This window comes from Mauremys reevesii, linkage group 6 (genome assembly GCF_016161935.1).
Source record: "Mauremys reevesii isolate NIE-2019 linkage group 6, ASM1616193v1, whole genome shotgun sequence".
NCBI lineage: Eukaryota > Metazoa > Chordata > Testudines > Geoemydidae > Mauremys > Mauremys reevesii.
The window spans coordinates 127,463,111-127,489,156 of NC_052628.1; the positions used below are offsets into that span (position 1 = coordinate 127,463,111).

The following is a 26,046-nucleotide window of genomic DNA, read 5'->3' on the forward strand; positions in this document are numbered from 1 at the left end:
CATAGACTTTGCAATTATATAATTGCTAAGTAACCATAGAAAACCGTCACAATTGTCTTTGCTTTCCCTCTTAACAGGGAAGTCCTACAATTTAAGGTTTCTTTTCCCCTTTTTGTAAAAGCCAGAGGCATATTAACCATGCTACCAGATTTTAAAAGCCAAATACAATCACTGGAGTGAATAAATCTGCAGGAGGAGACTTCATAAATGAACTTGCCAGGCACTCTGTTGACTCAGACTGCAAAAACCTAGTGGCTTGCAGTGTTGTGGATTCTTCTGTCAGCCGAATAGGAAATGTCTTTCTTTCTTTCTTTTTTTAAAACGGAGACACCTTCCTGTAGTCACAGCATGGAGTATACCAGAGCTTACTCAGTAATGGGTATGGCAGAGCTGTACTTCATAACCAGAGCCCTCTCAATTTCTGTTGCCTGTTCAGTGGGATTTTGAAGGAATACTATTACAGCCTAACTTGAATGAATACTTGTCATGGATGCTATTTTGTGGTAGCCCTGCAAGGTATGACTAGCTTCAGACATTCCTGAGAGCTAATGACAGAAGTAGTCAACCCACAGGTATGTTTTTCCAGTGGCATTTTGGGAGTGGGAGGAGATGTACATAAAATGAGATCTGTCTAGGAAGACTGTTTGTTCTGTGCTCTAATAACTTCATCCCTTCATCCTTCTGCTCACTCCACTGGCTCCATTCAGAAGATTTTTGGTTGAAGTACTGCAAGTCTAGGACTTGTGCTTACAGTATATATTTGTGGTTGTTTTTAAAGCTCACCTAAAAATGACACTGAACAATTTATCTGGAACTGGAATGGCATTTCCCAATGCAGAACTTCTTCTTAGTTATGTAAAATAATCCCAGGTTGTAGTAGTTATTTCTGTACTAGCCAGTTCAAGGATATATCTGAGCCAAGAGAACTTACTTTAATAATAGAAGATATGGTTCCTTCATCACTTCTTATATAATTCTCATTCTACAAAGCTTTGTTTTCCATTGGCTGGTTGTCTTGTGTTTTCAGTTTTATTTGACAACTTCCTAGCACACTTTGGATGAACTCACAATCAGGTGTGTTTTTCCCATCATAAATAAGAAATAATGTTTCATGTTGTTCCCAAATTTTTGCTTGGGATATTTTCCTTTAAACTTTGTGTTGTAGAAATGCTCTAAAGAAATCTTATTTGACTTTTTTTAAACAAAAAATGTGGTTCACTGTGAGAATGGCTGATTATAAATAACTTCTAAAATAATATCTTACCGATAGCAAAGTTGGCAGTCTTCCATTGAGTTAGCCTGTTTCAGCAAGGAGCTCTGGCTTAAGATGTAAAGCAATCTGCAGGGACATATGATCACACATACTGGCTGTTTTCTGTGTTATCATCATTTGCTCTAGCTGATGACTAAGAACATAAGAACATAAGAAAGGCCTTACCGGGTCAGACCAAAGGTCCATCTAGCCCAGTATCTGTCTACCGACAGTGGCCAATGCCAGGTGCCCCAGAAGGAGTGAACCTAACAGGCAATAATCAAGTGATCTCTCTCCTGCCATCCATCTCCATCCTCTGACGAACAGAGGCTAGGGACACCATTCTTACCCATCCTGGCTAATAGCCATTTATGGACTTAGCCTCCATGAATTTATCCAGTTCCCTTTTAAACATTGTTATAGTCCTAGCCTTCACAACCTCCTCAGGTAAGGAGTTCCACAAGTTGACTGTGCGCTGCGTGAAGAAGAACTTCCTTTTATTTGTTTTAAACCTGCTGCCTATTAATTTCATTTGGTGACCCCTAGTTCTTGTATTATGGGAATAAGTAAATAACTTTTCCTTATCCACTTTCTCAACATCACTCATGATTTTATATACCTCTATCATGTCCCCCCTTAGTCTTCTCTTTTCCAAGCTGAAGAGTCCTAGCCTCTTTAATCTTTCCTCGTATGGCACCCTCTCTAAACCCCTAATCATTTTAGTTGCCCTTTTCTGAACCTTTTCTAGTGCTAGAATATCTTTTTTGAGGTAAGGAGACCACATCTGTACACAGTATTCGAGATGTGGGCGTACCATGGATTTATATAAAGGCAACAATATATTCTCAGTCTTATTCTCTATCCCCTTTTTAATGATTCCTAACATCCTGTTTGCTTTTGACCGCCTCTGCACACTGCGTGGACATCTTTAGAGAACTATCCACAATGACGCCAAGATCTTTTTCCTGACTCGTTGTAGCTAAATTAGCCCCCATCATGTTGTATGTATAGTTGGGGTTATTTTTCCGATGTGCATTACTTTACAATTATCCACATTCAATTTCATTTGCCATTTTGTTGCCCAATCACTTAGTTTTGTGAGATCTTTTTGAAGTTCTTCACAATCTGCTTTGGTCTTAACTATCTTGAGTAGTTTAGTATCATCTAGGAATTACAACCATTGTCTGGAAGACCAGTGAAATCCACAGTACATGACACCAGAGGAATGGGCCTGACCTATAAGTATTGAGTAGGTAGGATGCTAGAGAGCTTCTTAAGGATTTTGGAGATCATAGTGAATCTTCATGGCACAGTGTTCTGGAGCAGCCATCTAAGTGAATGTTCTTAATAGATATCCTTTTTTGTTTCTGGCATCAAAACAGGTAACACTAGGCAAAGGATGTCTTGATGAATGACTCTGTGATTGCCTGTAGGAATTGTGATTTATACATAATGACAACATACCTTCCTGGGAGATCTCTCCTCCCTGTGGTTTCTAATGCCTGTGGTGGTGGTGTGGGAGATCAAAGTGAAGATTTGTAATGTAGTGACTTTAGAAAGAAGACATTGTGCAGTTACATAAAAATATTACCCAAAAGAAAATAAGGAATGTAGCATAAAAAGAGTCAGTATGCATTATTCTGAAAATATCACAAGATCAACATTAATGTCCTCATACGTTCCACTTTATGCTTTGATTACACTCACATGGCTTGGTAGTGACTTCATCTAAAGCTCTCAAAGTATAATACTTGTTTGTGGTTTATGGCAATCCAGCAGCCATATTATCTCAGCATTTATCTGAGAAGCTTCAGTAACTACCATGTACAAAATTATTTACAGGTTATATACTAGTACATAGAAACTTGGCAAATTATCTTTTTATTTCCATGAGGAGATTGGACTCCTCAACTCATCTCCTACTCTAGCTGGGCTGAGTGCTTATATATAGCTACCTATTAGTCATCAAAATTTAAACTCATCCCATGTCACCTTCTGAATTTCTGTTCCATGGCACTTGTAATAATAACTGTAAGGTTTCTGATAAAACAGCCTCTCTTTATTGGCCTCTGTGTTGCATGTAGTATGGCACACAGTATTCTGGTAGGATAGCACACGTAAAACAGAAGAGCAGGACCACAAAACTGGAAGACTGGAATCACTGTGTCATGCATAGTTTTATAAGAATCTTGAACTCTAGGCATTCTGGAAGTGACTGGCTGGTAAGATTGTGTTGGGTAGAATACAGGTTGAAGATGCCAACAGTGATGTTGGATGGTGGTTTCCTCTCCCTTCCCTCCCCCCTATTTTCAGAAAATGCAATATTTGACAGATCACTAACTTTTGTATCATGCCATTGAGATAGATAGAGATCACTGAAAAAATCAAACCGTGAAGGACTTAGTCAAAAACACTGATCACAAACCCTGAACAAAATTTATATTTTGCAAATGCCGCAATGATTCAGAGGTTGCTTATCTGGGAGATAACTTGTGTGCCTATGAAGGAGAAGTATGGAATAAGAAGAGATGGTAACACACCTTCCCCATGGTATTCTATTCTACACTGAGAGATGCATGTTTTCAAAGATGAAATTGTGGAAATGTAGAGTAATGAGGGATGGATGGCGTTTATCCACAAACTGCAGGAACTGTTGAAGCCTGTTCTCTACTGTTCTCTGAGCCAGTCTAAAATGCTCAGATGTGGGGGAGTCCATCATCTCTGTTTCTGAACTGGATGCTTTTGCACTTAAAAATGAGTTTAACCATTCTAAATCGGGCATGACCAGAAGCTCTCAAACTTGGGTGACCTTGCAGCTTTAAAGAAATCCACTGGAACTGTTAGCTTCAACCTTACTGAAGGACACATTCTGAAGAGCGAGCTCATTAAGCAAGCTTTTGAAGGGTGTGCTCTACAGAGCAGCTTCCTGTTATTTGGTTAATGGTTGACCTAGTTCTATTGCCATATGCTTCCTGGAATGGATTCTGATATAAAGTATGTGCTAAAGCAAGACTGGGATAATAGCAGGAAAGTCAAAGCCTTTATGAAACAGTAATCATGTTACTGCTAGTATATTTTGGGGGATACTGTGGTTACTAAAAATGGCAATGTATTCTCCAGGAACTGTTTACTGATTCTGATTGCAAACTGCGGAGTATTAATCAAGCCCATTTGTAATGTTTCATGTATATTTTTTTCAGAATCACCTTTGTACAAAAGGTTTGTATCAGTAATTCTCATGTGCATGTGCATATGTGTGAGGCTAAAGTTAGGGACTGAAGCACTCTGATTGAATTTATAGCTGCAAGGAAAGATTAGATTAGATTTGGTTAAAAGCAAGTGATTTTTCCTGTGGTGGGATATTTTTTTTCATTGCAAACCATAGGATAGTAAATCCGTTGTTGTTGTTTTAAAGTCTGGCTAATGAGAGTTAAGACGTTTACCTGGAATCAGCTATACTAGAGCACATAATTTAAAGATAAGTAAATATACAAGAAACCATGGTGGATAGGGTTCAGTCTTCAAGCAGAATTTTTAGTCTGCAACCAAGTGATGTTCTGAAGAACCTACAGATCTTGCTTTCTCATTGAAGTGAAGACTCTTTCCATAATGAGGATGCAGGTGCGTGGCAGCAGTTGCTTCATGTGTAGCATGCATTATGTTGGGGGAGGGGAAAATAGAAATTACAACCATTCTTTGTTGCCCTTTGAAAGCTCATAGGAGTTTCAGTAGATATGGTGAGTTACGTTTCTGGTGTCAGTAGTGTGGAAAATTAAGCTGCTGACCACACCCACTGCTTGACTATTCATATTAGCAGGGGTTGAGGAAAAGAGATCCTTATGCAATTTCCTTTTGTTCTTTACTAGTCCATAGCATTGAATGGCATTGTTAGAGGATAGTGGCTGTGCAATTGGAGAATAGACTGATCTCTAATGGGAAGCCATCGGGGGCGGGGGGCTGTTTTGTTTTAATGGTATTGGTCACCTTCTGTTGTGCAGACTGGCACCAACATGGCTGTTAGTGCAACTTGATCAAAACAAAGGAAGATGCCACTGCTGCAAGACTTGAGAGGTCTTCCTTCCTGAGGAAATGCAGGGGAAACAATCTGACTTCTCTTAACCATTCTGCACCTTAAAGACAATGGTAAACAAGGAAAGGAGGTTGAGTTCACCTTCTAAAAGGAATTTCCCACCCTCCTCTCCCCTCTGTCATGTTAAATGAGGAAATAGAGCGTAAGGACATGGAGTGGGGGAGAGAGCAAGCAAGCAATAGTTACAAAGTTGTGGAACCTCTCTCTGTTGACACACTTAACTGTAGTGTAATGGGGAATTGTGGTAATGGACCAGTAGTGCTGAATACGTTCTTGTGTCTCTGTGTATTAATGCTTGTCTAGGACAACAGCTAACTGGCATTTTGAGAGGTAGGTGGAAAGAACTAAGCCTATCTTGAAAGGTTGGGCAGAAAGTGTTATGAGTGAGGAAATCCACTGATCATGATGTGTTACTGAGAAGTGGTTAAGGACTTGCCTACATGGGGAAAATTGACCGACGTAGGTATTCCACTATAATTTATTGATTCTGGAATAACTCCCTCATGTGGACATGCTATTCCAGACTAATAGTGACTCCTATTCCAGAATAATTACTCCACTCACAGAATAAAGTAACTTTTATTTAGGCATGGTAGAATTCAGTTTCTATATTTTGTATAATTTCAATGGATAATATCAATGTTTGTTTATTTTTAAGCATTTTTTTTACTGATTTTTAAATTTTCACAGTTGCAGGAATGGTGGGGGCAATCAGAAAATAATTTAATGACAGTAGCCATTAAGATTCAAAAACCTACAGCTTTATAACCATTCAAATCAAAGTCACATGTCAAAATATACAAAGTAAATATCCTTAAATCAAACTCTTAAGTTCTCAGGCAGCATGTTTCTTATTTTGCCTATCTGTACATTTCTGTCATCATCAATGGAAATATTTTTTGTCAGTTTGTATGTGTAAGGTGAAATTGACTTTTACTGGCATTTACAGATCAAAATCTAACTCTTCCAAGCCTATTTTTATTCCAGAATAGTGTGCCTACATGGGCAGCTATTTGGAAGTAGCTATTGCAGAATATCTACATAAGTCAATTCTCTCCCCTATAGACAAGTCCTTAGGTTGCTGATTAGAAGAGTGGCTATGAACGTCTACTTTGGTTGTCCCAGCAGAACTGGCCTTGGTTTAAAGCCTGGATGAGTTTTAGGAGTATGATGTCATTTATGCTCAAATCCATCCTTTAGAAATAATAATAATGAAAAAAAATTAAAAGATGAATGTTAAAGTGGGAGTGTGTATAGAATTCAGGGCTGCTGCACATTCCAACACCACAATGATTGACTCCCAGCCTCAAGGGGTTTTCTGCTGAAAAATTAGGAGGACTACGTAGTAAGCTCTGGCAGCCCTAGAGTTGTTTAGACTTTTGTGTGTTGCCTCATGTGGAAGGATTGTTGCCTCATCTGGAAGGATTGTTGCCTTTAGCATTATAAAAGTTTTTGAGTGTGGCTTCTCAGATTTGAGATGCTTAAGATTATTCTTCCATGGGGAGAACCATTTTCCATTGGATCCAACTCTACAGACCATTGTGGCTCAATGAGGCAGAATCAGACTCATCAGTCATGTACTTGGGTCTAAGCTCTGTCCCTCCTGAAGAGCTTGCCAGCTTTGAAACAGGGAGCAAGAATCCTTCAAACAAAAATTGAAGACACTCTTTACCCAAATTTCTAAACTGGACTTTTAAACTAGGCTTCTCTGACCTTGGGGACCTGCAGGAGCATTTCCCCAGGGGATCTTTATCCTTTTTCTCAAGGCCCCTCTGCTTCAGAGGCACTGCTGCAGGGTCTGTCCTCTATCCTGCACCATGGTAAAGGCACCAAAGAAAAGTTCCAAGGCTTTAGATCTAAGAATGTAAGTATGTTGCCTGCTTGTTTCACCTGCTTTAAAACCTGCACTAAGGTCTCAACCCATCGGCACAAGGAAATACTGGGAGGGTTCAGCTTCAGCTACCTTCTGGAACTTGTTTCCCAGCAGAATGTTCTGCAGACTCTGTGGCCTCCCTATCTTCCCCTGTTGGAAGTGCAGCCAAAAGATGCCAGGCAAACCTTCAGGAGCCAGCAAAGATGCCTACTGCCCCAGACCATGGCTCTGGCAACAGAAGAAAATAAACACATCCATTTGGCTAAAGTTCAAATATTGGTGTGGGGGCAAGAATAATTCTTCCAGATCAGCCAAAATCTCACAAACTCGTGAATTTTCTCCAGAACAGCCAGGATTTAAGCCTGGAGGCAAAAGCACTGAAAAGACAAATATCGGTCTTGTGCTAAGTGCAGCCACAGTCAATTGAATCTTCAAGAGAACTTAGTGACCTTCCTACTGACACCTCAGCAAGTATAGAAGTCACCCCAGCGTTTTTAAACCACTCACAAAACCATGTTTTTGAGCCAGCACGAGTTGTATTTCCTAACAATTGAAGTAGCACTTTTTAAAATAGAAGCTCTCCAGACAGAAGAATATCAGAACTAATGGTTCTTTTCTATGGAGTCATAATACAGTATCTTCACACAGAAAAAGGCATACCAAGAAAAGACATAGCTTTTATACCAAAATAAATGGCATATTCCATAAATACCAGGAAGTTGTTGCATTCCTTGCATTTTGTCCAGATTGTATTCATGAAAAAGGTAAACAATGGCATAGCCTAGACAGCTGGAGAGCCAGAAAATATCTATGTTGCACAAGAACAATGGCGTTTTGAGCTCTGATTCATCCTCTCAGTCAAAGGAAAGAAGGCATCCACAGTGTTGATTGCCAAACGGTGCATAAGAGGCCTATAAATCAGAGAGGGCTTTGCCTTGTATCCTTGAAAGATTATGGCAAAGTTATGGTCAATTAAGACAATATGCAGCATAAGGCCACCCTGAGGAGAGAGAGGGGAAATCAGAAGAGTCTAATGCCGGTCACATGCACCATCTTTATATTATTCACTTTTCACTGGGACTAAGTTGTTGGGTGAATTCCTCAGATGACATACTCAAAGGTTTATCCAAGTGGAACCCCCTGCTTTCTTATTCTTGCTGTTTCATTAGGAGAAGGAAAAGGGAGGGAAAGAATTCCTTGTACCGAAAGTACAGATGAGACCTTGAGCTAACCAGCCATTTTGTTCTTCTGGAGCCAGGAAGCATCTTTCTGAGTTTGCAGGGCAGAAATAAGCACTGAATTCCTTTCAATAGATCAACCAGATAATGTGAGTGTGATGGCCTAACGGCCTTTAATCCTAAGGAGAATATCAAATATCTCCTTTGAATGCCACCTCAAACAAAAGCATTCTAAAAGGGTTACCTTTACAAAATGTTTAGAGAGATTTCTCCTCTTTTCTTCTCTCCTCCCTGCCAATACTTCAGATTTTTTAAAAAAGAGAAATGTATCTAGACATAGTTCCTATCATCCCAGTGCCATCCTCAGAGTGCTGACCCAGGTGTCTTCTGTAGTTTGTCTCTAGTCCCTGTAACAGTTCTATCTTCATCCAGTCTATATCTGAAATAGAAACAAGATTTGTAAATATTCCATGACTCATTCAAGAAATGACTCTGCCTTACCTCTTTACATCCTCTGTAGAGCTCCATAGAGCTTCCTTTCCCCCCATTATTCTTGTGTACGAATGTAGGCCAGGAGTATCAATTATTTTTTATCAAGGTATAATCAAGGTCCAGACTCTAGAGAAAATAATAATAAAAATAAATCAATTATGATAATAAGTAAATCAAAAGATTTTGGAGTCTGTTCAAAAGCATCTGGCAGTCTGGGTTTGGCCCCCGGTCCACCTGTTGACTACCTGTGATGTAGGCCATACTTACAAGTAGGGGGGACTGTATCCTGGGAAGCAGTGGCACTGAAAATAATGCAGAGGTAGATAACCAACTAAATATGAACGCTAAGTGTGAAGCTGTGGCTAAAAGGGCTACCATAATCTTTGGATGTATGAACAGGGAAATATTCAGTGGGAGATGATACTACCTCCACTGGTGAAGTCACTACTGAAAAGGTGTATTCAGTTCAGGGGTCAACACTGTGTAATCTAAACAAAGACATAACAAAATCCTATGGCTGGAAGCTGAAGCTAGAAGACTTAGAATTAGAATTAAGGCACACATTTTTAACAGTGAGGATAACAAACCATTGGACTAGCTCACTAAGGCACTGGCTCAGGAAAGCATTTTAGCACATGCTTAAGTGCTTTCCAGAACCAAGGTCTAAAGGGTGTGTGTGGTACATTCTTCATCACTTTGAGACTTGATTTTTTTTAAGGTGCCCATATCTTTTTCCAAAATAAGTTCTACGTCAGACATGAGTCCTTCATCTCAATGTAGGAATAGCTGATTGAAATTCTACGGCCTGTGTCCTGCAAGGCACAGGCACCGGCTTCCAACTTTCCCCAGGGGTGCTCAACCGCTGCTCCACCCCAGGCCCTGACCCCACTCCAACCCTTTCCCCAAGATCCCACCCTTGCCCCATCTCTTCCCACCCAGTTCCTCCCGCTCCCCTAAGCGTGCCTCATTCCTGCTCCTCCCCCTCCCTCCCAGTGCCTCCTGCATGCCATGGAACAGCTGATCTGCAGTGGGTGGGAGGCCCTGTGCGGGGGAGGGGAGCTTGGCTGCCGCTGGGTGCTAAGCACCCACTAATTTTTTTGGCGCACCCTCTGAGTTTGTTCCTGTGCTGCAGGGGGTCAAACTAGATGATACAGTGGCTCATTCATTCAGCAGATTCCCAGGAAAATCTCTGCATTCCTCATCAAGTGACAACTGGATAGCAGTGGGCACAGGTCCGCTGCTTAGTAGGAACAAAGGAGACAGATCTGGATTACACAGCCACCAGCATCCTCTCTCACTGGAGAGGCGGTGCTTGCCTACCAGAGCAGCCTACACAGGAGGCAAGCAAAACATCAAGGCTGACTAAGCACTGGAACGGGTTATCTAGGGAGGTTGTGGAATCCCTGTTGTTGGAGGTTTTTAAGAACCTGTTAGACAAACACCTGTCAGGATGGTCTCAGTGTACTTAATCCTGTCTCAGAGTGGTGGGTGGGAATAGACCTCTTGAGATCTCTTTCAACCCTACATTTCTATGATTCTAGATCAGAGGTGGGCAAACTATGGCCCGCGGGACCGTCCTGCCCAGACCTTGCGCTCCTGGCCGGGGAGGCTAGCCCCTGACCCCTCCCCTGCAGCCTCAGCTCGCCGTGCCACAAGCGCTCTGGGCAGCAGGGCTGCGAGCTCCTGCCGGGCAGCACGGCGGTGTGGCTGGCTCCGGCTGAGCAGCATGGCTTCCAGACATGCTGCTCTGAGCGGCATGGTAAGGAGACAGGGGGCAGGGGGGTTGGATAAGGGGCAGGGGGCCCCAGGGGTCAGTTAGGGAGCAGGGGGTGGTTGGATGGGGAGGAGGTGGTTGGAGGGTGAGGGGACAGGGAAGGGGGGGTTGGATAGGCGTGGGAGTCCCGGGGGGCCTGTCAGGGGGCGGGGGTGTGGGTAGGGGTCGGGGCAGTCAGGGGACAGGGAGCAAGGGGGGTTGGATAGGGGGTGGGGTCATGGGGGGCAGAGGGTCCTGGGAGGAGGTGGTCAGGGGACAAGGAGTGTGTGTGGGGGCGTTGAATGGGTGGGAAGTTCTTAGGGGGGCAGTCGGGATGGGAAATGGGAGGAGGCAGATGGGGGCGGGGGCCAGACTGTTTGGGGAGGCACAGCCTTCCCTACCCAGCCCTCCATACAGTTTTGGAACCCCGATGTGGTCCTCAGGCCAAAAAGTTTGCCCACCCCTGTTCTAGATGCCTTCTCCTCCACAGGAACGGATATTCATGTGTGCTTTGCCCCTGTTTCTCCTAATCACCATGAAAATATGACAGGAGAATCCTAGCCATCTCCCCAATCCAGAAACTTAGTTTCTTCAAGAATCTTCTTCACCAGGAACCCGCTTAGTTACCTGGACTTTTGCAGATTTGATTTTTCAGTGTGAAACTGGAGAGTCTGATGCTTCAGTTATCTCTGTGGTGGCTGCGGCATAAAAACTAGCCTAGGATAGAGTTCAGCAACATGGTTGCTCCTGGAAATTGGCTATTAAAGTTTCGGAAACCTTCTGTAACGAGAGCATTTCAAGCAGACATGAGGGACTTGTTCACTTTGTTTATAGACCGCAGCTTAAATATGTTCCAAATGTCTGTTCGTCATCCCTTGTTGTCTCATGGATGATCTCCATAGTGGATTTAGGCTTCAATTACCTAAAGTTTCAGTCCCTGTCCTTCGTTATGAATCAAAGACTACTAGTATCAGCTTTGTCTTCACATCTTCAGTTTCTTTGTAACTGTTGCTCAATCAAATCTCCCAATGGAAGAATGATGCATCAACCTGATTCCATAAGACATCTTTTAATCATCTAGTGAGGCCTTGCTGTATGTGTCTATCTCCTTTCGTACAGTCATTACTTGTGCAGCAAGAGTAAATGAGTGGCGGTTCTCCAGTTGATAGAGCTTCTATTGTAATTTCAGCTTTGGAATTCATCTTTGGGAACCAAAGTGCAGTGCTGCAGCAGTCTAGATGGCTGAGTCAGAATTCAAAGGGGGAAAGAAGGGTAGGAAAAAAGCCTGAACTGTCTTTGTTTTTGTTTTGCAATGAGCAAATCTAAGCCACGAGTAATATCCTGAGCAGTGAATGTCTTTCATTAAGAAAAGTTAAAATCAGAGGTAGGCTGACAAACTTTCTGTCTTCCACTTGGCTGTGCTTTTAGCACTTCTGTGAAAATCCTACTTTCAGATCTGGTCGGGACTGAGAAGAGGAAACCCTTGTCTCTTACCTGAATGTTTACTTTCCCATCTTCTACTATTTAGGTCTGCAGATACGGCTCAACTGAGTCTGTGTGCTAAACAGAAACCTAACTTAAAAAAAATAATTCGGTGATCTTGCACTGCAAGTGTCTAGATGTGTAAGATACGAGATAAAGTGAGTTAAGTTGTCATCTGTGGGACAAGGCTCTTCAGGAGGGGTGTGGCACCAAGGTTTGGATTACAAAGACCTGAAGACCCATTGCAGGCTCCGTGGAGATGGATACTAGACAAATACAGTCAGGTACGAAACTTTTTTTTATTTTATTTCCTATTTGCGCCTCTCTTTTCACACACCTCTCCCCTGCCCCAGCAACCACCACCACTGTGTCATAAAGGTTCTAGTCACTTAAGGTCAGTTCCTTAGCTGGTATAAATGGGCAGAGCTCCATTGAAGTTTCTAAGCTGCACCCTGCAGAAATAAAGGTATAACATGCGACATTCCAAGACTTGCACAAAATTCTGCAGTTAATAAAATAGAGAAATGGGGTGAGGGTGATACATGAATTAGTCAAAACTATCTTGCTGCGATCTCTTTGTTTTATGGGTGAGGCACAGGGGAGTAAAAACCTCAAAGCATAGGAGAGGACTTTGCTCCTGTTGTGCTTGGTGGCTTGCATGTGGCTTTTTTTTTTTTTTTTTTGGAAACTGATAGCAGAGGAGTATCCAGCCTTCAGGAATGAAGCCCTTCAATGTGGGCTATGTGACTGGATCCAAAGTTTAAAAATAAAATATCAGGCTGCCTTGCTGAGGATCCAGACATACATGCACACACACACACACACAATCTTGATTAACCAAAGCTATGTCAGTTACTAAGTACAGAGGAAAGGACAATGAGAACCAAAAGGGAGTCTTGTTCCTTAAAAAGAAAGAGGAAGTAATTTAATACTTCTGTACCCTCAGATGCCAGTGCTCCTCCTCTTCAAGCGAACTGAGAGACAGCAGTGACAGTTGCTTGCTAGACTGAGTTCATTAGTGTTGTCCGTCTGGCTTTCCTTCCCCCCTCCATACACACTCCTCCCCCAAACACATTCCCCCCCCCCCCTTTGTGTTACTAGGTGATAGGTCTCAGTGGAGCAGCTACTTTTCAAAACATGCTCCTTTGCAAAAGTAAAGTCAAACAAAAGAAAAAAGCAGAAGAGGCTTCGACTTTGGCTTTGACTTGGTCCTGATCATAGTGGGGCCAGCGCACTAACCATGTTCAGAGGAAGAAGTAGAAGAAATCAAGAAGTCATCTTACCACTCTATGGCTGCCTCACATACCTGTGGAGTTAGGAGGCCTTGCTGGGAGGAGGTGGCCAATGTTTACCTTTCCACAGATCTAGGAGGTGAGAGCACCTTCAGAGAAGAGGACAGATCTTCCCTTAGGGCAACTCTAAATCAGGGAAACCTAAAACTTGTTAAACTAATAACAAATGGGGAGGGTAAGAAGAGGGAAGATTTAGAACAGAATCAAGATGTTAAACAAAATTAATCAAGGAACCAAAGGACACGAAGAGAAGAAATAATGTAATTGCCTATGTACACCAATGCTAGGAACCTGGGTAACAAATAAGGGGAATTGGAATTGCTCATTTTAAGAGCATAAATTCAGTCTAGTTGGTAGTAGTAAAACCTGGTGGAATGTTAAAATCAATGATTATAAATTATTTCAGAAAGATCGAGTAGGCAAAAAGGGAGGGGGAGTTGCACTCTGTCAAAAATGACTTTACGTATTTCTGAGGCACTGATAACTCAGAAGAAAATTATTTTGAATGCCTATGGATCAATGTCTTAACAGTTGAAGCACAAGATGAGGTATTAGTTGGTGACTGCTACAAACACCAAATCACACTAGGGAACAGGATGACTGTATGCACCTATCTATAATGTGTAGGGAAGAAAGCTGCATGATCATGGGGGATTTCAATTTGAGTGAAATATGCTGGAGGTCTCATGCTGTCAGTACTAAAACACCATTGGAATTTCTAAGAGTGAGAGATGACAATTTCCTAACTCAGAAAGTATAGCCACCAGCAAAGGGGAATTCTATATGACATATCTTGATAGATAAAGATGAACTTATCACAGAACTAAAAATTAATGGTAGCTTAGGTACAAGTGATCATGACTTCATCACATTTATAATGTGCAAGCAGAATAAAGTCCAGACAGTAATTATATATACAGTCGATGCTTTAAAAGGGCCAATTTCACAAAGCTGAAAACAATTATGAGCCAAATCAGCTGGGAGGAAGAATTTAATCAGAAATAGGAGAATGATTATAGAGAATTATTTACTTTTATCAGATGCCTAAAAAGCCATTGTCAAGGAAGAAGACCGTTTTAGTTAAAAAACTAACCTGGTTTAGAGGGGACGTGAAGGCTGCTATAAAAATAATATATAACAAACACAAGAAAGGGGAAGTTATTAGTAATGAATATAAATTAGAAGCTAGGAAATGTAGGGAAGCAAAGGGACACAAGGAGAAAAATCTATGGCCAGCAGAGTTAAGGACAAGGAGAAGGAGTTTTTAAGTACATTAGGAACAAAAAGATTCTTGACAACGGTATTGGTCCGTTACTAGATTGAAATTGTAAAATTATTAATAATGCAGAAGTGTTCAATAAACATTTCTGTTCTGTATTTGGGAAAAAAAGCAGATGTCTCATCATATCATAACACTTTTTCTTTCTTTCTTCCATTTGACTGGTATCTCAAGAGGACATTAAATAGCAACCATGGAAGTTAGACATTTTTAAATCAGCAAGTCCAGATAACTTGTATCCAAGAGTTTGAAAAGAGATGCTCACTGGCCCATTAATTTTGATTTTTCAATAAGTCTTGGAACACTGGGGAAGTTCCAGAAAACGGGAAGAAAGCTAATGTTGTGTAAATATTTAAAAAGAGTAGTTACAGGTCTCTCAGTCTGACACTGATCCTGGGCAAAATAATAGAGCAGCTGATATGGGACTTGATTAATCAAGAATTAAAGGGGGGTAATATAATTTAATGCCAATCAACATGGGTTTATGGAAAACAGATCCTGTCAAACTTGATATCTTTTTTTTTTATATATACGATCACAAGGTTGGTTGATAAAGGTAATAGTGTTGATGTAAAACACTTTTGTATGATGTTTGACTTGGTACTTCATGGCATTTTGATTAAAAAAACCTAGAATGATATAAAATTAACATGGCATAGAGTAAATGGATAAAAAGCTGGCTAACAGATAGGTCTCAATGTATCTGTGAATGGAGAATCATAACTGAATGGTGTGTTTCTACTGGGGTCCCACAGATATCTATCTGTTCTTGGCCTGAAGCTATTTCATTTTTATATCAGTGACCTGAAGAAAACATCAAAATCACCCATAAAGTTTGTAGATGACACAAATTAGGGCAGTGATAAATAATGAAGAGGACAAGTTATTAATACTGGGCATGAGCAAACAACATGCATTTTAATATTGCTACATGTAAATGTGTATAGGAACAAAGAATATAGGCCATATTTACAGGATGGGGAACTCTATTATGGGAACAGTGACTCTAAAAAGGATTGTGGTGGATATTCAGCTGAACTGAGCTCCCAGTATGATGCTGTGGCCAAAAGGGCTAATGCAATCCTTGGATGCTTAAACATGGGAATCTCAAGTACAGGTAGAGAGGTTATTTTACCTCTGTCTTTGGTAGTGATCTGACTGCTGCTGAAATACTGTGTCCAGTTCTGGTTTCCACAATACAAGAAGGATGTTGATAAATTGAAGAGGGTTTGGAGAAGAGCCACAAGAGTGATTAAAGGATTAGAAAACATGCCTTACAGTAATAGACTCAAGGAGCGCAATCTGTTTAGCTTAACAAAGAGAAGGTTAAGGGGTGACTTGATTACAGTCTAAGTATCTACATGGGGAACAAATATTTAATTATGGGCTCTTCAATCTAGCAGGGAAAGGAATAACACGATCCAATGGCTGGAAGTTGAAACTAGAGAAATACAGACTCGGAATAAGGCATACATTTTTAACTGTGAAAGTAATTGGAACAATTTATCTAGGGTTGTGGTGGATTCTCCATCACTCACAATTTTTAAATCAAGATGGGATGTTTTTCTAAAAGATCTACTATTTTTGGGAATTTCTGTGTGTTATAAAGGCCGGATGATCACAATGATCTCTTCTGACTTTGGAATCGTTGAGACTAAAACCTAGAAAAATCTCCCTAACACTGGGATATGTTGTGTCGTGGGAATAGGTTTCTAATGGAAATGGTAACATCTTTAAAACTGGTCTCAAGATAGTGCTAAAAAACTCCAGGGCACAATTCTGTCTTTAGGAGGAAGGCAGGGGAAGAGATGGAAGAGACACAATAGGTCATACAGCCTAATTGTTATGATTCTATGAAGTTGCCAGTTCTGTGATGGTCTCCATTCGTCCTGCAAGCTTTCCCCCCGCCAAAGCTGCTGCTCAATCTGCTACTGCCAAACCCTACCTAGCAATTCACTATGAATGGAAATGGCGAAGAGTGGGGAGCCCAGGCTCCCCACTAGCTCCCATGAAGAAACCTGACATCTTCCCCACTCTGACTTTGGCAGTCCAAGAGCCAGTCAGTTGACTTGGCTCAGTGAGAAAGGAGCTAGGCCTGCTACCCACTGGCAGTATGATGGTTCCTTCAGGAATGACAACAGCCACACAGAATTTATTACTAGCTAGGGGTTTAGTGAATGGGATATGGTCCTCTTCTGGCTGTACCCCATGCCTCTTGGCCAGTGAAGATGTAATCTCCCTGTTTGCCTTGCCACCCCACAGTAAATATAACTTGGAACACCTAACCTTTTAGCTTGTCCCTCTCAGACTGCAGTAGCTGCTGTTGGTGTCTTGATCTGTTGTTGAGTAAAAACCCGAAGAAGTGTTGCCATTTGATGTCTTCTCTCTAGGAAAAATCTCAAATCTGCAGCTCCCAGCAACATACATATACCGTGCTACGTTAATTTTCCTTTGTCAGCAATTCAGGGAATGTCTCTGGGGTCTCAGGATCAACCCTATCCATTGTTATCCCTTCAGAGAAGTGCTACGCTAGTAATGTGTTTGATAAGAAGAGAGAGAATGGGGTGTGCGAGAGGGGAGGATGTTGGGAAGTTTGGATTATTCCAGATCTGTGTCTGTGCATAGGACTTGGATTCATAGTGAGCAGACTGCAGAGTCCCGGTTTGAATTCCATGACTTCTTGCAGGCCTCAATTCAAGTTTGCAGAAAAAGATTTGTGGGATAGCTACCTTTCTGCATGATGCAATCTCAGTGGCACCTACGCTTGTGGCATGGCATTATGAGCTACAAGAGCTCAGTTGCTTTGCCTGTATTGTGGGAGTAATTGTTCTCCTGGTCAATCCTTGGACCACAAGCCTTTAATGATATCTGAGAACTAAAGGTAGCTGTGAGAAAATCCCAGTGTCCAAAGAAAGTGGTAGGAGTGCCTCAAAAATGGAAGCCTTTCTTGAAGATATTCTAGCCTATGCTTTCAAGAGACACGGTTCTCTCTCTCGATGCAATTTGAACCTTTTTGAACCCACAAAACATAAGGGCCTTGCTTTTTATTTTTGCCACAGCAGTGAATGGCAGGTGCAGCCACCAGCATTTGGAAAAAACTAACTTTTGGATTTGTTCCCACACATTTTTGAGGGGTGGGGTGGGGGGAAACCCAAGGATGTTGGAGATGTTGATGCACAGGCAGCATGGTCTAATGGACAGGGACCTGGAGTAGGAGTCTGGAAACCAGGATTCTGTTGCTGGGCCTGCCACTGACCTGCTCTCTGACCTTGGGCAAGTCACTTCCCCATCTCTGTCCCTCTGTCTCCATCTATTAGAGTGCAATATCTTCATGGCGTGGACTATCTCTTACTTTGTGTTTTTTGGATAGGTCCTACCATAATGGGGCCTCAGTCTCTGAGGCCTGTAGGCTACTGTAGTACAAATAATTAGCAACAGGGTAGGGGAATATTTGTAGCTGTACAGACATTATTTGATAAATTCAACCCTCTCTTTCCATTCCTGTTGTATCCTCAACAGGGTAGGATTTTTGTGGTTATGTTCACTATTCCAAAGTGTAGGCAAATATTTCAGCCTGTGAGCTAGTTGTGAATTGTTAACATGGACTGCATGGCTCGATCTTCAGTGACTTGTACGTGGTATATGACTAGTCCCAGAGTATTGTTTCTGCTCCTTGGTTGGAAGCTTTATAAATGAGATTTCAACATGTCCACGTGAACACTTCCGGCATGAACCACTGAGTCAGTGAATTCAGATGAATATGAAACTTTCACTTTCCACATTCTTGCAGACAAACCCAACCCCCCCACACGTGTATGAATGCTTTCAGGAAATGAATGAAAAGAGATGCAAATATGTCTAAGCATAGTTGTGGTTTTTATTCACACAAATATTCACCAATGATTTCTCAAGTATTAGCCCATGTCTAGAGTGGACTCTAAATATTTTAGAGTTTCACTTTTGATTATGCTTTACCTTTGGTATAGTGTTAAGGGCTAGGTTGGCATGTAAACAAAGAGGTCCCACAAAACAGATTGGTATTTACAGCTGGGTCTCATACAGTTCACATAACCATCTTTGCAATGAAAGACCAGCGAATGGGCAGGCCTGAATAGAAAGTGGTATTACTGAACATTGTGTCTGACTGGCAGTGTAATCAGTTAAGATCTTATTTGAAATGGATGCCCTTGATAATAACACAGAGAGGTCTGTTGTCATTTCCTATATGGGATCAACCATTGCTCCATTTTCCCTTGTACTTGTAAGCATGCACCCAGAGCCTTAGCTGCTGTAAATAATCAATCAGTCCAGTGGAGTGAGGCTGACTTCCACCAATTGAAGCTCTGGCCCATGTGGTTTTTTAATTCTTTATTCCTCAGTTCTTAACATGATTTTTTTAGAAATGCAACCCCATCTTAAATCCTGAGAGAGCCTATGCATAATGCATGTTCTACAGCATAATGTCACAACAATATGTGCATTACAAACCATTGCCATCTCCTCATCTGTGGAGGTGGAGGGTTCCAGTGCTGTGAAGTGCTATTCAGTCTGCCAAGTGCAGCTCTCAGGAAAGTGGTGAGGAGGAAAGTTCGGGGATTTGTTTTCCCGTGGGTGGAACATTATTTTATTTTCCAACTAGTTGCATAACCATCAATAAAACCAATCTAAGTCATGCCCTTTTTGTGTTGGAAAACAGTAGTGTAATTTCTACAGCGCATCCTGTTTACCGTTGCGGAACAGTCTCTCTTGTTTAACTGCCTGACTCAAGGATTCTCCTCTTTGTTTTCAGAGCATCTCTCCTGAAGGTTTCAGGTACCCTGAATGGTACCATGATGTATTATGTACTGTATGTATCTCACTGGGCTTGAAACTTCTGTTGGGTATTCTAGAGGGTCATGGGCTTTTTGTTTGGTTTTGTTAAATGAAGAATTGAAAGTGCCATCTTTGCCATCTGACTACTCTGATCACTGTGTGAGACGTTCCTTATCCGTTTGTACCTATCTATTCTGTCTGCATCTGGTGTGCCCTGAAGACCGAAGACCTGAAGACTGAAGAATAGACTAGAAGAGCGTGCCAAGATAAACTACCCAAGACTGCTGCAGGGATTGTAAGTTGTATGAGACCATGCTGAGAGGGAAGGACTGAGAATGAGAGGAGTGGCCATCTTGGTAATACTAAATGGGTGTTACACATGCACATCCTGCAGAGAATTTGTCTTATTTCTGTCTTGGTGAAGGAGCTTGCTAATACTTTTGGCAGCTAAGAGTGCTTTTTTTCCTCTTCCATTGTTGAAGAATGTTACAGCAACCCCAGGCAGCTAATAGCACTGTGCCAACTGCAGCAGTTGTTCGAGAAGGATAACCAGCACCTTGTGACCAGGGCCATGAACCAAGGGTGAGTGTTCATGGGCCACTGGTGGTCTGCAGAATGACAGCTGGGAAGGTCTGTTCTGTGGTGGTCTATTTCTTCTTTGCATTTTTAAACTTATAATGGTGTAAAGAGTCAGACTTTCAGGCCAAAGCCTAAGAAAATGTTGCTTCTATTCTCTTGGCACTTTGCTGCGTGGCTCTTATCAGACTTGTCTTCATCACTTTTAATAATTACATCTGAAAATAAAATGCAAATGCAAATCTAGCGTTTTCCCCCACCGCACCCCGTAGAGTAGTGGAAGGCAGCACTTTTCTTGGATTGATCTGAATGTCTTGGGACATATATCTTCCGGGCATTTTTTTTCTTTTGGATAAGTTCCCATTGTTGATTAAGCACATTCATGAGAGCTTTCCAAAGAATCCTCTGAGACCCATCAATGCATTTTCTTTTGTTAGGGGAGGAAAAGTGAAAATGTGTTCCTGTGTTCACCTTGCCTTAAAGAAAGCATTCTCACAGGACAGATTTTCTTCCTTTTTCCTTAAAAAATAAACAATCTCAATTTTAATTTATATATATGTATAATCTGAAGATTAACCGGAACTCCTAAAATGAAGACAACTGAAACATCTACAGGGCATCTTTCAGGTGGGCAGTCCTATAGACTTTTATTTTCTTCCTTTCTCCTCCCACCCCCATAGAGAAGACATGCCTATCTATTGTGAAAGGAGATGTGGGCAAAGTCTGAAATTGATGATGGTCCAAGGTGGCTAAATAGAATTAATGAGCCATTTGTAAATTATTAGCAGTTGTTTGTCTAATTAACTTGTAATGTAGAAAGATCAGCTGTGGGTGAAAAATGTAAAAACAAGGAATCCAGAGTATTGTTACTATATTGGGATCTGTCTTTCAGTTGTGTTAAAATCCTGAGATCAAGAAGTTTCAGTGCAAGTGAGGTAAATAAAATGTATATCTAGAAATAGATATAGATTTAATTTTTATATTTTTACTAATTTGCATATTTATTGTTAATGGAGTATGGTTTGGGTATCTGACCAGTAGCTTCATAATGTTTTACCAGCTTCTATCCAGCATCCTGATCATACAAACAAAATTAACGCACTATATTCTCACAGTAGGAAAAAATTTATGATAGTGAGTCAGCTTTAATCTCGAAATTGATTCTCTTTGCTTAGTTTTAGATCCAAAAAATTAATATTCTAATTCATTTACAGTCTCTTTATTTTTCCTGCTTTTGTATCTTATGGGTTTCTACTCATGCTGTACTTCTGTAGTATCTACAAACTTTTAGTGATTCTGTCTTTTTGTAAGGATGCCGTCAGTAATAATCTCTTATTGCCTCCCTTAGCTATGGGCCTCATTTACAAAGAAAGTCTTAGTTATTTTTTCCTTTTTATGGCCCATTTCCTTTTTGGATAGTTCTTTGAAGAAAGAAAAAGAAATTGGATCTCAGTGACTGACCCTCAAAGAGCTTATTTAAGGCAGAAAGGAATAAACTGGGACAGAACTCCTCCATTAGAGCTCTGGCATCTTACCTTTTTTGATATAACTCAGTTTAAAAGTGTTTCTCTTCTTAACTTGATTGTGCTTGGAGTAGTTAAGGGAGGAGGACAGGTAGCCTCTATTGGAGTGTAGTGATTTGACAGATGAGAAGTTGATGGAGATGATTTGTTCTGGAGACTGTTCTGAACCATCACCGCTGTAATGGAATGCACACTTCTTTTGCTGAAGACACCCTTTTTATGGGGCAGGGCAAGGCAACGCTGCTTTTACTTACTTTAATGTGTCCAATGCCTCTCTAGTCAAAAGAGTTGCTGGCTGGAGATGTTCCATTAACCTCAGTCAATTAGCTAGTATTGTGAGCTATTACTGGCAATGCTGTAATTTTTTATTTTAATTTTTTTTAAGTACAGAACAGAGTTTTGTTTAGTTTTGTCTAGACAACATATGGTGCTTCTGTGTTTTACAAATTACAAACGTTGAACCAAAAGTTATTGCCCTTTTAAAAACACTTTACGCTTAGTCTTCCTATACCAGCTTGCAGAAACTGGTGCTGATTCACTCCTTTCAGCAACTGGAGGCAGAAGGAAAAAACTGAGCTGAATGAGCCAGCAAGATTCTCATGGAGTATGAGGGTCTGTTGTCATCAGAACTTAATTTTTCCAATCTCCAAGAGGTGAAAGCAGCCCCTTTCATTCTAATGCAGATTTTCTTCTCTTGAAGAGTTGAAACTTCTAGTAGGCAGAGAGTAGGGGCCACAAAGATGTTGTCTTTAGAGTTGGTGTTTAGAGTTCCAACTATAATTGGCATCCACCTCATGACACTGGGGTCATGAGATGGACCTGTCGCTTTTCACAAAGCCTTTCCTCAAGAGGCAGCGCTTTCTTTTGGACACCAGCAGGGGTTCCTGTTCATGCTTGTTCAATCTAGTCAATGACATTGGTGGTGAGTAGAGTCAAGAGTGAGACTTCATGGCTGTTGGTAACCTCCATCCCCAAAGAGACAAAGGAACGGCCCCCCAGCTAGATGCAGCAAAAGTGGTCTTGAGAGGGCTTTTGTGTAACCCAGTGTTAATACTGGTCCAGGTAAGTGCTAACAGCAGTTTGTCAAATACTCTTTTGAAGTGCACTGGGAAGTAAATTGGCTGGACTGTTTTCTCTGATCCTGCCTGAGGCTATGAGGAAGAGATCCTTGCTGGTATTTTGCCAGAACTCAATGGGCAAATGATATCGCGTCCTGTGTTTCATTATAAACTGGTCAGCAGTATGTTGCATCGACCTGAGGAAACTTGTTGGCCAGTTAGCAGAAGATTCCACTCTTTGTCCAAGGCATGTGGAATTTCAGGAGACTTTAGGATACCAGGAAATAAGCATTGCATTAAAGTAGTAGTGAGAGGAATACTTCCTAAGACTGTGGTGAAGAGTAGAGACATTTCTGTTTCTACCTGAGGATTTGAAGCCTCAACAAAATAGACATCTTTAGAGACGTTCTGTTCCCTAGGGAAACTTCAGCCACTGACAGCACTCTTAGGCCTTATATGTATGACATGGGCTCTGAATCTTAGTGAGATAACACTACACAGCATATAGGCTGCCCCTTACTTGGCTTTGTCAACCAGGTTCCAATTTAATTGGACTTATTGGTGCCTTGGAACATGGCTGGTGGTTGGCAATGCTTTGGTTTTATCACTTGCAATTTGGAAAGTTACAGGGTTACAACCTTGCTAGTAACTACCCTTTCTCATTCTCCTTGGAAGGCTTCTAGACAGGTCAGCTCTTTTGAAATAGGAGTAATAAGATGATAAATCTTTACAGGCATCTAGAGCTTTTGGAATGCTGATTAAGAAAACCACACCCTCCACTCTAGAGACCTCACTTAGTTGAGTTCATGGAGAAGACACTTAGTTAGTTCATGCTCATGAAGAAAGGAGTCCGTAGAATGAAGTCTTGATGCTCTCCATGGAACTGATTCATGTGTAGTTCTGGGTTTCAGCCCATGCTTTGAACTTCATCCAGCTAGGAGCCTAGTACTCGTACCCAACTGGGCATTGCATAGCACTTGTTAGAAACAACCCCAGGAATTTATTTAGGTGTTCCGGCCACAGTATTACTTTGGGTCTCTTCCCCTGCCTCACACCCCCCAGTTTAGAAATCCTCTGGTAGCACTGATGCAATATAGCACTGGGTCTAGATCTCAAGGTGGCAGATGGAACACTTCTCCAGCAGAACTCCTGTTTGTCTAGTCTGTGAGAGGCATATCTTTTCATTATTCTGTGTTCTTCCTTGTTGAGGATTTTTGTAAGCATCAGGACCAGATCTGAGCTCTGCTTTTTGGCCTGGAATCAGTATGCTGGCTGACCTTGGGGAAATGGAACCTCCTGTTTTATGGCCATCACAAAGTTTCAGATCCCTGGGCCCATAAAATAATGTAGTATTTCAGGGATCTTTATTTATCTCACAGATACATGACCTGGGCCTAGCTGTGTCATCAGTTTGAAGAGTAAAGTCTACATACAGCATGTGGCCTGTGTAAATTGAGCTTCTTGGATACTAAACTCAGACTTTCCTAATGCACACACATAGCTTATCAATCATGCATCCTAAGCAGTCAGACCTTTATAACTGTGACTGGGACAAATGGTCAGAAGGCTGGGTTAGGAAGTATCTGTGTCTGTCTGTTGTAGGGATCACTAGGAGCAGAAGAGTAACCGGAGATGAGTGTACAGTTCTGCTGTGTGATGTTTCTGCCCTTCCTGATTCTTTGGACTGTTTTGCAGAGAGCATTATCCTGCTAGCTATAGCCAGTTCACCACAGAGGGAACCTGATTATATAACCTGGTAGTCCTGACTTGTGTTCACTGTTGACTTTCTTGGCAAGACAGCCAACTTTAATGAGGTTCTGCCATGCTGAAGAGTCTTGTAATCCATTGTGTAATGAGCTGCTAGAGGAAACTATTTGCAGGGCACAACAAGTAGTTTTATTGGTTCTACAAAACCCGGCTTTATGCTGCTGTGTTCCTGAGCACTGTCTCCAGGCACCTTATGTATTAACTATATATACACAGAGTGTGTGCTCTTGTAACAGTTTGCATGGTGCAAATTGGCATTTATGGTGACCCTCCAACTTGCTATTAATAAAGATCTTTCAGTTGTTTTCTACAGTGTGAGAAGTACACTCAGGAGGCTGGTGCAAAAAGCCAAGTCAGTTTAGTTGTTTGGCTCTGATACCAGAGTGTTCACAGGAGGGCCAATGAACCAGCCTCTTGCAAGCGAATGTCTGTTGTTGAGAAGTCAGTGGGGTGCCACTGAGGTAGTCAGTTTTCCTTGAGCATTGAGCATGTGAATAGGACAACTGGCCTCATTTGCCTTCTAGATTTTCTCCATTGTCCTGTTCCTGTCATGGCCCGTTCCTCTTGGGCTTTTACAAAATGTATTAGCTTAATGTTTCCTTTGGAAGATGGTTTTGTCTAATAGCATCTTCCTCTGAAAGGCACTTACTAGAATCTCAGATCTGCTTAATAGAGTTATTTCCCTGGAGGGTTTTCTCCAGGAAGAGGATTCAGTACTTTTATTTATTCACCTGCTGGGAAGAGGAAGCAAACCCTCCTGTCTGGGCTTGTATAGGAGAACTAAAGGAACCTGCTAGGAAATTACCTTTTCCCCTTCTGAGTAAAGCTGTTGTTGGATCTTCTTGCAATATATGCTCAAGGAAGTATTCTACATATTGATTCCAGGGAATTTCCTTTTATCTAGAGAGAGAGTCTTCTTCAACCCCCACTCCCCTCTCCCCAGCTACAGTTATCCAATAACACAGGTAAGGAACTACCTAAATTTTTAGGGAAGAAAAAGTGCATTATATCCACATCTTTCTGGAGGATCATATTCTTCTCATTCACCTTTCCAGACATAGGTGCTGGAACTAGGGGCATGGGGGGTGCTGCCGCACCTCCTGGCTTCAAGTGGTTTCCATCGTGTGAAGGATTTACAGTTTGGTTCAATGGCTCTCAGCACCCCTACTATGTAAATTGTTCCAGCACCCCTGTCGCCAGACCCTTTTTGGTATTGTAAGGGTAACTATCTTCCCCTAGGCATTCTTCTGAGGGTCTTCTTTTATCCTTTGAATTACATGGCAGCGATGACTGAGATTGCAACTTTTTGGGGGTCAGACAGGCCTAAGCATCTAATTTTGGGAAACTTGTAAACAATGTTTCTGTGTCTGATCTTGTTATGATGAAGTCTGGTTGCCCAAGGCCTGAGTTTTCCCTTGGTTTCTGGCAACTGGACTTCAATAGGCTGAGAGAGGTTGTAGCTTTTAATAAACTCCCTCAATTTTTTTTTTAATTAAGATGTGGCAGCATATCTGCATTCTGCCTTTAATTTTACAATTTTGAAATATCCTCCAGGAATTCAGACAGCAACTTCAGCTGTTTTTAAAGGAGAAGTCATTCTTCTCATTCATACATTTGGA

At 41.5% G+C, this 26,046-nt stretch overlaps 1 protein-coding gene across 3 annotated transcripts in view; it reads left to right on the forward strand.

Annotated features, from left to right (window-relative positions):
* The window catches only part of ZNF462 (zinc finger protein 462), a 108,526-nt gene that overhangs the window by 14,515 nt on the left and 67,965 nt on the right, over positions 1-26,046 (forward strand). Inside the window, exon 1 of one of the 3 annotated variants that reach the window (XM_039543606.1) lies at positions 12,030-12,404. The exons of the other annotated variants lie outside the window; for them this stretch is intronic. Within the exon in view, the coding sequence (XP_039399540.1) occupies positions 12,380-12,404 (25 nt within the window). The 5' untranslated portion in view covers positions 12,030-12,379. Of the gene's footprint in view, positions 1-12,029; positions 12,405-26,046 lie in introns of those variants that run through there. 3 annotated transcript variants of the gene reach the window in all.